Source organism: Calliopsis andreniformis, chromosome 6 (assembly GCF_051401765.1).
Source record: "Calliopsis andreniformis isolate RMS-2024a chromosome 6, iyCalAndr_principal, whole genome shotgun sequence".
Classification (NCBI taxonomy): domain Eukaryota; kingdom Metazoa; phylum Arthropoda; class Insecta; order Hymenoptera; family Andrenidae; genus Calliopsis; species Calliopsis andreniformis.
In genome coordinates, this window is record NC_135067.1 from 12533183 (window position 1) to 12545855 (window position 12673).

Below are 12673 nucleotides of genomic sequence, written 5' to 3' on the forward strand. Positions count from 1 at the left end.
CAATTTTCTATCTTTTATATCCTTTACAAACACAATAATTGCTTTGTTTAATCACATTAAGATTTAGAAGTTTTGATATGCAATCTTTCATGAAAAAACCAATACAGCAGTTTTTATTGCTGTTATCTGAAATATTAAACGTTTTTGCTCACCAACATCTTTATATGTATACATTATATATTGTCTGAAATATTGTTTAAACTTCTTAGAATTTCATTTCATACGATTGAGATAAAAGAACTGTTCAAATGATAAAAATTTTAATAACCATAAAATAGTAGGTCCTGTTTAATTAAATATACTTTAATTGTGAACCGTTTAAATTATATATTGCATTAATATTAACGCACTCAAACACATGACAATTTATCTATTTTTTTTACTTTCTTGAGGGTTAAACTGTACACAAATACATAAGTGAAAGAGGTATACTTGATGCGAAAGTTACAAATAAAATTCGTTCTTCTAATTTTCGTCAGAAAATGTTAACAATCACTGGGTGAGCTTCATTGCATTTTAGGAATGTATTTTGATTTGCAGAAAAATATTGTTTCTTCCATCTCCGATATGAGGTGTTTGTGTATGCTTATGTCTGTGCATCAGAAAGAATGAGAATTCTGTACGGAATACTCTTCCTAAATATCTTTCTCAAGCACCACATCATCATCTTTACGAATCAGAAATATATTATTTCTAATATTATATCTTTCTTACTTTACAAATCTAGTGCTAGGTGAATACACATAGTATGGACGTCAGTGTGGAAAACATAGGAAACGAATGGTATTAATTCAAGATAGAAATGTATGATGATGTTGTGGATACATGCATATTGGCCGATCAGACTTATGAAAACGGTTGTAATAAACACACAAATGTCTGAACACAAAAAGTCAATACAATGTTAAAGTTTTTGTTTTTAATGCTCGTCTATCTTGACGATGCACAGATAACAAATGTTTGTCTGTTCCAACTCCTCAGTTAGCTGTTAAAATTGCATCTATAGATTAAGTCTGCAGTGAACAAAAAATATTAGGCCGTAGCTTCTGCTTCCCCATTGCTTTCCGTTTCAGCACACTTTTCTTCGAGTCTTGTTTTCTTTTCAGGACTTGCACCATCAGTGGTAGTTTCTTCTGTTGCATCATTTAAAGTTGTTGATTTCCTCTTTATACAACAGTTATCAACAGGTGTCTCTATAAAAACAAAACCATATTATTAGTTCTGTAAACATAATTTAATTAAATTAGAAGTATCAATTTAAATTATATTTGTATATATTGTATAGCTGGTTCATTATATCATGGTATTTCCTACATTTATATTTGAATAATAAAATAATGATTTAACCAGCAGCATTTAACCAGAATTTGTTTATATTTCACAATATCCTATTACATTTAAAGATTTCTTAATTTCTTAATTTTATCATATGATTATTGTATTGGTACTGAAATTACCTGTAGCTTCACCATTCTCTGTTGATTCTGCTTCCTCCTTCTCCTCAGACTCCTTTTCTTCATTAGAGCCATTTTCTTTGGTTTCCTTTGCATCTCCATTCTCAGATGCTTTTGAATCCTCGTCAACTTCTTGAACAGGTTTCTTTTCTTCCTCTACAACTTTCTTTTCTGGAGTTGTAGCAACTTTAGTCTCTCTAAACATTAAAGAACAAAAATTAATTATCAATAATCTATTAATAATCAATATTAAGAATAACATAAAAAATATCCTAAGGTATTTCTAACTTCTATTATTTATTTTCAAAAATAATAATACTACTAATTGTATTTTTTAATACTTTTCGTACAATATCTTTCCAATGCTACGAAAAAAAGAAAAAAAAAAAACAAGAATAGAAAAAGCACGGAGCCAGTAAATTATGCTTATAAAATTAGACTCCCAACATTGTGCCTAATTTTTTTTAGTCTGCCTCAGTTTATACTTCACAGGTAGAAACAAGGACCGAAAGAAGACGAGTGAAAGAAATAGAGATAGGACGCCAACTGTGGCGGCACCTAGCGATGTTGATATTATCCTGTTTTCGTCTCTCCCTCTCTTTCTCTCTCTCCTTCCTCAACGGAACACACGTACACGCAACACGAAGGAGCACACGTATACGTGAGGCAACGCAACGCACATATACACAGAATGTTTCGGCGCGGCAAATCATAGATGTTCGTGGACCGTAAATATACATCGAAGCAACGCATACACGTTTGTTCCCATAGCGTCGGGAACTTAAATAAATCTAAGCACCATCGTCGGTCATCAGAAACGCGATATACATCCAAATATTACGCAAAAAACGAGGATATTCGTATTTTTAACATGTAGTCGGTAACGGAGAGCAGATCGATACATTGTCCATTTTCTTTGCAAGACAATACGCCTATAACGTCCAAAAATATTCCCAACATTTTCCCTACGATACGATCGACACTGTCCTTTCCCGCAAATATTTCTATCATAAATATCTCTAAATGCAAGATATCAATTTGTTATCATACATATCCACTAACATTCTATGGAATTTACCAAAATACCACGTGATTCGTTGGCAAATAACGCATCGTTCCAAGATCGAATCGTGAAAAATATATATTTACCGTGTACTTTAAGAGGGAAAAATGCGTCTAACAAACATTCGCGTGACACGCGTTAACGCACCACCTAGCTGTTGTGTTCCACGTATGCGAAAGCACACAACAAGTGGGAGAAATAAACGGGTAAATAATGCCGCCAAGAAAAGCGGCCCCGCAAGTAGAGCACGTATCGTGGCAAAAGCAGGTAATCCTGAGAACGTAACGCGTCTTACGAATCAAGCTGAGAATATCACGTAGAGAGGGCATACCCCCTCTCCCACCCCCTGTGTGTCCCTTTCCCGTAGCCGTGTTCTTACAAAACTACGTACACTTTCAAAACTATACACAATATCGACCGCGATGCAAACGAAAATTGCGAAAGCAGGAAAAGGGCCCAAGGATCCCCTATCGCGTCTAATCGAGGACGAGGCGGACAGAGGAGGACAGGAAAGTTATGAAACGGTGCAGGATCGTTAAGCCCGCCGTTACTGTATTCGGTAACGAGAAAACATAACAGAAGCGTTTCATGGGAAACGTGTTACATCCACTCGATAAATCAATGAAAATATCGCTCGTACTCACTTTGTCTCCGTATCTGCCATGCTGATCGATTTAATCGTCAGGTCGATCTAGTGCTCAGGTACGAAACGAACTTAATAACGGTCGCGTTTTCTATGCACCGGTAAGCAGAAGTAGAATTCTGGTATCACTACTGCCGCGTAGTCGCGTACCGACGCGCAAATGGCAGAGGGACTCGCACTCTGATTCGCCCGAGACCCGAGTCACTCGGCCCGGCCGGCAGGCCGGCGGCCTTCAAACGCATTTCTTTCCCGCTCGTTTACAGATGGCGCCTCGATCGAGGCCTCGCAACGTCGTTCCCTGTAAATTTGATTTTAAAAAAGGTACAAAATACTGCTTTCGTTCATCGTTACCCAAAACAGTTCCCATCTGGGTACTCGGCGGAAAAGCGAATTAATGGCGTACACCATTATGTATCTTTTTGGCGGAGGAAATTGCATCGAACAGCGTATAAATTTGCCGCTACATTTTAACCATGATCACAGCGGAGTTCAATGAAGTTTCTGGGAGAAACGTGCCAGAGGCGGAGAAAAATATTGAACCTGCGGGATTTGTCTGGTGATTGAGGTTATTTCACCTCGAATCAGTAATATTGTGGATGGATATTGTGATGAATTTAATCGAGGCTACCAATAGTCGGCTGATTTAAGGTTCGTAGTGTGGTTGCTTCGCCACTATTGCTTTGTCGTTGCCCCTCCATGTGGCGCCTCGACCAATTGGATCGCGCCTTGCGAAACTCGTAAAAAATCCCCGCGCTTCCGGCGCTGGCAACGTAGTGTTTGAAGAACCTGTATTTTGTTTCGCTTCGATCTTGGAGCACTGTCTATTCGATTTTATGTATGATTCTAGAGGTTGGGTAAATTCTAGAGGGATTTAATGCGCTCTGTGGTTAATGTGGACGATGTAAATGAATGCAGGGGCTCGGAAAGTTCTAGAAGTTTCGCGTATGGCCCCATTTCCGGTGTATATTAAAAGGTGCGCGATGCTTTCAGGTTGATCCGCGCAACCGACCGAAAGGCTCCGCTGCATTTACGTCCATGTTACAGGTTGCCTTTACCGTGAAACAGTAAAATATCGCTTTTCCTTCGTTCAACAATATCGTTCCGCTGTGACGTTAGCCCTAAATAATTATTGTTTTGCAAACAATGTAGTGGGTAACGAAAGTGTACCCGCTCTACATTCATGCTGTCCTGATACCTATTGGGTTTATTTTTTGTTTCTTTTTTGTTATGGGACTCAGAATGAATACCTTTTATGTAACGAAAAAATATTGTCATCATTAAATTGTTCAATTTTCATGCGTTAGACATTTTACTACAAAAATTATTTTTTTTTCATCGGGTACTTAAAAGTTAGGGAAGAAATAAACCCAGTACTATGTACGTATGTAATTGTAAAATTTATTGCTTCCTTGTTATTGAAAATGAAAATACATTCTGTTGAGGAATATTACGATATACTTTGAAAATCAGAAAAAGATATTTATCCGACCTTATGAATATAAAGGAATGCTAAGTAGATCATGAATTTTTGTATCTGCAAAAATCGTGCAAACGTGTCACTTAGGTCTACCCGCAAATGTATTTTTTGCACTACCGTGTATACGACACGTGCCAGAAGCCTGCGTAAGCATGAAGATAACACGTAGCAGCTGCTTTGTATAGTGCAGGTGAAGACGTGTAGGGCAGATGCTCTTTTCGAATATCCTTTACGCAGTGAAACAGTGAGGGCACATTCATGAGAAACCAAGTTAGGATTTCAATGAAACTTTCCATTAAGAAGGCGATACACGCTGCTGGTTTCTAGCGCAGTTCTATTTATAATATCCATCAAGTGAATAAACACGTGACATTTATACTGAAAAAATAATACGTATTTATTTATTCTTCCCTGTGCGTGAATAAGCGCGACTGAACGTCAATTATCGATTTACGTAGAGCTATTTGAAAACAATTGTTTCAATAAATTTGTCGAATGTATATCGGTAGCTATTACGAAACTCGTAGGATATTTGTTACATTATAATCGGAAGAAATTTGTCGACACGCAGCTTTGCTTGACAAAATTAATTTCGTTTTAGTGGGTCAGTGGAAGTGTTCAGCCCCCAAAGCTATTTCGATGACAGTAACCTATATTTCCACTAGCTTTGCAGTGTCAAACTAAAGATAGCATCACGCATCTAAATTTTCATTTCGCTGGACTAAATTCCCACTTTTCTTAATGCGCTCTTATTCGCCATAGCGTAGCCTGTTACGCTTGTTTCGTTACTTCTGCGCATTAGAAAGCATCGGGAATAAAAATACACGCAGCGAACTCATGCATACCTTGGGAAAATTTTCAAACCAGTATCACGTACAAAGACATAACGTCTCGTGTATAATTATCCCGTGTGTTAATTAAAATAGAATATTTTACGTTCCCCCATCGGTGCTAACATTTCAATTCCTAAACGATGTGATTAAGGCTACAGCATTATTAGCGATCTAAATTTATCGGGGTGCCGAGCTTACAAAATTTTCCAAGAGGAATATTTACGGAACGGATGATGCAAGTAAACAGTTGATTCTACTTTCCTCCGTACAAATTGGCACATCGCTTTCAGCTTCGGGTCATGGAATCAATAGAGCGCGTGGTCGCGCGCATCCCATAGGGTAAAAACAAACTGAGATTGATGGAAGGAAAACAGGACCGAACGTAGCCTCTGTAGAAATGTCTTTCGCTACCTTTACCTAGTCTGGCGTGCAATGTGCTCGGACTACACACGAAAATACAGTGTGTATCCGAAAGGCCTGACCTGGTCCGTACCTTTTTGACTCGGTGGTAACCGGTTCGTCTCGTCCTCCATCGGCTCCGCCTAGCTTTCTCGACCGTATCTGCCGCTCTAAACTTGCGCCTGTATGCCTATCTACAGTTAGAAACTAATCGCCAAAGGATTATCACAGGTCAGCGGGTGTTCAACCTTCCGTGTACGTACCACGGTTCAATACCATAAAATGGATCGATTATTATTAATAGCGGTGAAACCACCAAATTGATGATAAATTCAGCATGGAACTTATTTTGTAAAAAAAGTAACCACGCAGCGACTCGATGGGCGACCTAAGGATTCAACAGATCTCATAACCTTTCAACTCGTCGGCGTTTCGAGAATCTTGTAACGAGAGAAAAAGAAAGTGAATCGTATTTTAAGTATATTTTGTTTTGATAGTAATAATAGTGAGAGTATAGTTCATGAAAATTGTTTGCTTTAATTGTTCGTGTCTATCAAAATAAGACACATTCGTTCAGTTCAAGTTCAGATTGTGTCTTTGAAAGTTAACTTGTATAATTCTGAAGTTTGTATACTTTGACAGTAGTGTGTACTGTATGTATGTTTCTCGTTTTGCTTAATAAATGAATGAGCTTCGACCTAAAAGTCCGCCGAAAGGACAACAAAGTCTTTTTCCTCACCCGAGTGACTTACGAGAGCCACGTTCCCATTGAAACGGCGACACGAAACAGCTGTGCAAAACAATGCACGACCTGATACGAAAACCTTGATGATTCGTAAGCGAAACAGCTCCACTTTGAATTTTTAGACTCCAGAGCCAGAATGTATTAAGTTCACTTGTTTTTTAAATGACATTCCACACGTTTCCTGTACCTTTTCACTCTTTCTAATGATAAAAATTATTACGTTAATTCATATCTACATTCTTTCTATTTACAGTGAAATTTGTATCATCACTTAGAATAATATATGTATATATAAATTCTCTCTGGACTTACAGCTTCACTTTTAGGCTGCAGTCCGAAATCCAGCTGAAACTGCTAACACTCCTGAAGCTGTAAACACCGTGTTACGTGGATACACAGTATCCAGCAGTTTTAGCAGTCCCAGCTAATTTCGGACACCAGCCACAATAACCTCTATTGATCATTCTGGAATCAGTTCGAACGTAACATCACCGTATTACTGTATACATTTCCATCGGTTCCAAAGTTCCCAGATATCCGCACTTTTCGTCCTCTAAAGTTTGAAAAGTGCGACTTAACACACTTCGGGGTTTAGACTCAAAGTACGTGGACGCTTTCACACGGTGGCAGCACCTGTCGACGAGGTGGCGAACCCTGCTCCGCTACATCTGTCGGGGACGAGCCGAAGCAGCGGCCGCTCCGTGTGGCACAGTGTCTCTTTCGCTTCCCAAAGCGGCGCTTCGTCATTTTCGCATCCGTGTGAAATCCCGAACGAACGAGCGGAGAGAGCCGCGTCGCCATCTTTAGGAACGGTACCGACTGCCTCCGCTACCGCCGCCTGTCTCGAAACAGGAGCTGAAACTCGGTCCGCGAGGAGAGCGAGGTAATCGGTGTGGTGTTTTCCAGTGCGACAGCCGCGAACTTAAGCCTCTCCCTATCGCGGCCGGACGCGATACACGCAACCAGTTCACGATGTTCATTTAACGAACCTCGGCAAAGTATGCGTGTGCGTGTCGCGTAGGAGCTCGAGCAGACGACGTTTCGCAAACGTGACCGAGGGTTGGGAACGATCTTCGATCCGAACGTCGTTCTACTCGCCTCCGTTCGACCCTCGAACTGTCGTTGCCTCGGCCTGTCTTGGCCGCTCGGGCACGTTCCACTGTGAGCCAGGCAGCGTTGACCGTGGTGTTTTGGTACGTTCGAAGTGGATCGAGCGAGCCAGAGTCGGGCGTTGTTACCAGTGGTCGCGGTAAAAAGTACACCCGCGGAGAGGAAAGGGAGGACCGAGAGACCACGGAACATTAGCGAACGACGGCGACGACGACGGGCTGGTACGATTGACAGGAAAGATGGCGCAAGGTGCGGACGAGGATTAATGCTGACCCATTTTTTCCGCGCGAAATCGCTCGGTCTCGCTTTCGTCGTGCGATCAAGGGAAGGCTCGAGCCGTGAGCCCGTTCCCGATCGAGTCGATCGAATCGAGAGGGACAGGGATATCCCGTGAGAGGAGTGTATTCGCCCGTGTGCGCGCGTGTGCCCTGTCCTCGCGCGAGTGTGAGTGCCCTCCGACGTCGTGTGCGGGTTCGTTAGGGCCGACATCGGCGAGCCTCGTTTCCACGAGCTGGCCAAAGGACTTGGACCGTATACGAATTAAAGGGACGTCGTTTAGGCATCGACAGGTGCAGGTGGTGCAGGGACCACGGTACGCAGGAACGTTCGCAAAAATTCGGAGGAGAGAGGAGGTTCGCGGGGCCTTGAGAGGCTCGGCTGCGGGTGAAGACACGGGAAAACGAAGACCGCAGTCTTCTGGAACTTCTCGAGCTGCGTAGAGCCCTGGCAGGCTCGAGCACGAGCGCGGCTGCTAAGATGGGCAACAATGCCGCGACCGCGAACAAAAAGGTCGACGCCGCCGAGAGCGTCAAGGAGTTCCTTGACAAGGCGAAGAAGGAGTTCGAGGACAAGTGGAAGAAGAACCCGACGAACACCGCCGGTCTCGAGGACTTCGAGCGCATCAAGACGCTCGGAACCGGCTCGTTCGGCCGCGTGATGATCGTCCAGCATAAACCGACCAAGGAGTATTACGCTATGAAGATACTGGACAAGCAGAAGGTCGTGAAGCTGAAGCAGGTCGAGCACACGCTGAACGAGAAGAGGATACTGCAGGCGATCAGCTTCCCGTTCCTGGTCTCCTTGCGGTTTCACTTCAAGGACAACTCGTACCTGTACATGGTGCTCGAGTACGTACCTGGCGGCGAGATGTTCAGTCACCTGAGGAAGGTCGGCCGCTTCACGGAGCCCCACTCGCGGTTCTACGCGGCGCAGATCGTGCTTGCGTTCGAATACCTCCACTACCTCGACCTGATCTACAGGGACCTGAAGCCTGAGAACCTGCTGATCGATTCCCAGGGATACCTCAAGGTGACCGACTTCGGCTTCGCCAAGAGGGTGCAGGGTAGAACATGGACCCTATGCGGCACGCCCGAGTACCTCGCGCCAGAGATCATCCTCAGCAAAGGGTACAACAAGGCCGTCGACTGGTGGGCCCTAGGTGTCCTCGTCTACGAAATGGCAGCCGGTTATCCGCCGTTCTTCGCCGAGCAACCGATCAAGATCTACGAGCAGATCGTTAACGCGAAGCCACGGTTCCCCTCGCATTTCGGCTCGGACCTGAAGGACCTGCTGCGCAACCTGCTGCAGGTCGACCTGACCAAGAGGTACGGGAACCTGAAGGCTGGCGTGAACGACATCAAGGGTCACAAGTGGTTCGCCAGCACCGACTGGATAGCAGTCTTCCAAAAGAAAATCGAGGCCCCGTTCATACCGAAGTGCAAGGGCCCCGGGGACACCAGCAACTTCGACGACTACGAGGAGGAGACGCTGAGGATCTCGCTGACGGAGAAGTGCGCCAAGGAGTTCGCCGAGTTCTGAATTCCTCCATGGGATACAGGGGGACGGATACACGTGCTGCGTATCTGTTCGTACGTGATGACGATTCATCCACTCGTTGGTCGCTTTTTCTCGAGCGGGGAAAAAATGATAGATGAAGTAAGATGAATTATTGGAGATTGTGAGAGAGCGAGAGAAAGAGAGGGAGGGAGGGAGAGAGAGAGAGAGAGAGTGAGAGAGAGAGGGCGTGAAAGAGAGAGAGAGAGGGAGAAAGATGGCGGAGAAGGAGGTAGAACGAATGAGAAGGAGTTGGGAAAAGAGGATGTATGCAAGTGGGAAAGAAAGAATACGGGTACGTGTGCGTGCGAGTGCGCGTGGATGATTGTGTGTGCGTGAGGGGGGTAGAAGCTACGGCGCGAAGTCGGCTGAGAAAGACGGGATATAGATCGGATGGAGGAATAAGGTAAAATAGTATAGCAAAATAGCAGATTCTTGCGCTTTGTTATATGTATTTCCTGTCCGCGAACCTCGGGTGGGAAAGGGGCATGGGGTATGATGGCGTCGAGCGTTATCGAGTTGGGGGTGAGACAAACAGGTACATAGGTATATTTAAGGAGGAACTACCTTTCGGTTGTTGCATACACACGGATATATCATGAATTACACCGACCATTTGCCGCGTGTCACCACCATCGTCACTACTTTTTACATGAGAGAATCTCTTTGTTTCTCGAGTCAAAATAACTGATATTAATGTACGAGAATGACTATACATATACATATATAAATATATATAATATACATATATTATATATAGATAGATAGATAGATATACGTACATGTGTGTGTTCCCTAAGATGGCTTTATTAATTCGGTCCCACGGAGGAGGCGTGTGTAAAGTTCGCTTTTCGGCTGGAAATCGTCGTCACCTTACCCCGGATTTATTTTGTACATATGGATAGCGCGTGTCCACGATTTATCTATAATATGAATGTTTCCTGAAGGTGTCCCACCACCCCCTCTCCCCCCCCTCTACTCCCTTTACACCACGCCCCTCCTCTTCATCGTCCTGCCTCTTCGAGCGTACCGATACACACGTGTCTGGAAACCTAGAGAAGGCGCGTCCATTGTTGTCTATTTGTCTACGAGGATCTCTTCTCTCGTCGTCGAGGAAGAGCAGATTCGTCTGGAAGCAGATTCGTGTATTTATAATCGCTAGTCGTGTGTCGATCATGCACAGATACAAACACACACAAACACACACAGAGCATACACGGAGAGAGACACAAACACATTATACCACTGGAGTAATATTTATACATGACTTGTTTTTCATCGATCGCTCGCTGTGGACAGCATCCAAGAAAGAAAAGGAGCGAGAGAGAGAGAGAGAGAGGGGGGTGGGAGAGAAATAGGGCGATTGCGGGAGGGAGAGAGAGAGAGAGAAGTAGAGGCAGAATGTGAGAGAGAATGGGGGATCTTTATTATAGTATATTGTGAATCTTATTGAAAAAAAGAATACTCGTTATATACTGGCTACAGATGCTCGTTGTTGAATTATTGTACCTTACGTAAACGATAGAGAGGAACAGCGAGACAGAGGGGTGGGGGTAGAGAAAAGAGTATTTATGAGATACGATCGACGGAGTACGAGCAAATGAGGATTCATTTTTGGAACGTTTTTAAATAGAGGACCACCGGCGTTCGTACATAGATACATTCTAAGAGATATTCATATACACATGGATGATGAGATCATATGTATATGAATAAATTCATATACATAAATATATATATACATATATGATATACATATATTGTGTCGCCTTAAGTTGCTGTACGCAAAAGGAGCAACGTTATCTTTTATATAGAGCTGCACTTTTAGTACGGAATGTAAACATACGGACAATCTTGATGAACGTTGTGTAAGATGAAGAGAGGAGAGAGAATGAATGGTGCACACTCCGAGAGATGAGATCGAAGGAGATAATTAAACCGTATACGTGTGGCACGTGAACATGAGATAATTTCATCGAACGATAGAGACTCACGATTAAACCTGAAACCAGCGGAGGACTGTTTTCAGAAGATAGACAAAAAGTGAGAGAGAGCAGCAATAGCAGCAGTAACGGCGAAATCGAGTGTTGCTGAGACGTGTTTCTTAATTTCCTTGGTTTTTCTTAGATAACGCTTTCACTCGAGATGTAGTATACAAGCTGATTCAGAAAAAGTGTAAGAGAGATTGGCAAGTTGTTTGGGAAGTCATCCCGATAAGGAGGGATCCACTCTATCCTAATTCTTTATGAAATTTCGTAGTTAATGCTAAACTGCAAGTATGTGAAAAGCGATAAAATCTCAAGTATTTCGTATGGCGAAGCGATACTAAAGCTCACCATGGTGAGCTGCGACTGAAATTGTCATTAATATTGAATATCTCTGATTTCAAATAGTAAAAATGTCGCTACATACGTGAACCTCAAAATTAATCGTCAGTGTGCAAACACTTTGATGCAATACAGTTTATTAAAATACATTACATCAAATAAAATGTAATGTCGCTTGCAACGATACGAATCACAGTGCCGCAGTGCACCATGGGAGGTGTCTCTGTCTCTCCGTCACGTGAAGTAGTTCAAAGGTTAATTACATTTTCCATATATCTGCATTTTACCATTGACAATAACATCGTGCTCATCTGGTAATATGTACCACTGACATACAAAAAATTAAGGCAGTATCCTATGACCATGTTGGTCCTCTCCTTTTGAGAAAGAAGAATCTTCAAAACAATGCTTTTCTTTTCTTCCGAAAATAGTATACCCTAACAATAACTAAATCAATAACCCAAGTCGTATGTAGAGTTTAATTTCCTAATTTTGGAATCTATTTTTGTACCAACAATTACCATTCAGAACGAGTTTCGAAACAGTCTGTCGATCTATTATAGTATTCTGAATCGCCACTGTATCTGACACATAATATTTCAACAAGATAACGAAATTCGACAACCGTGAACGACTATACGAATTAGAGAAACTGATCAACGACACTGAACCATGCACAATGACGGCTACAAAACTTCGATCACGTAACCAGCATTGTATTTTATCATGAAGCACACAGAAGACGTCTGACGTACTAATCGAAGTTACTGTAAAGTTGTAGAAGATCGA

The 12673-nt window shown here is 42.7% G+C and overlaps 2 protein-coding genes across 2 annotated transcripts; one reads left to right on the plus strand and one right to left on the minus strand.

The window, feature by feature from the left end:
- Positions 1-899: 899 nt before the first annotated feature.
- Positions 900-3349, minus strand: LOC143181105 (uncharacterized). The gene is made up of 3 exons (XM_076381335.1): positions 3162-3349; positions 1458-1651; positions 900-1193 (listed from the first exon to the last, which is right to left on the minus strand). Exons 1-3 carry the CDS (start codon positions 3179-3181, stop codon positions 1033-1035), a joined length of 375 nt encoding a protein of 124 aa, XP_076237450.1. The 5' UTR covers positions 3182-3349; the 3' UTR covers positions 900-1032.
- Positions 3350-7302: 3953 nt separating this feature from the next.
- Positions 7303-9987, plus strand: Pka-c1 (Protein kinase, cAMP-dependent, catalytic subunit 1). Its single transcript, XM_076380292.1, has one exon. It carries the CDS (start codon positions 8481-8483, stop codon positions 9540-9542), a length of 1062 nt encoding a protein of 353 aa, XP_076236407.1. The 5' UTR covers positions 7303-8480; the 3' UTR covers positions 9543-9987.
- The last annotated feature ends 2686 nt before the right edge of the window (positions 9988-12673 follow it).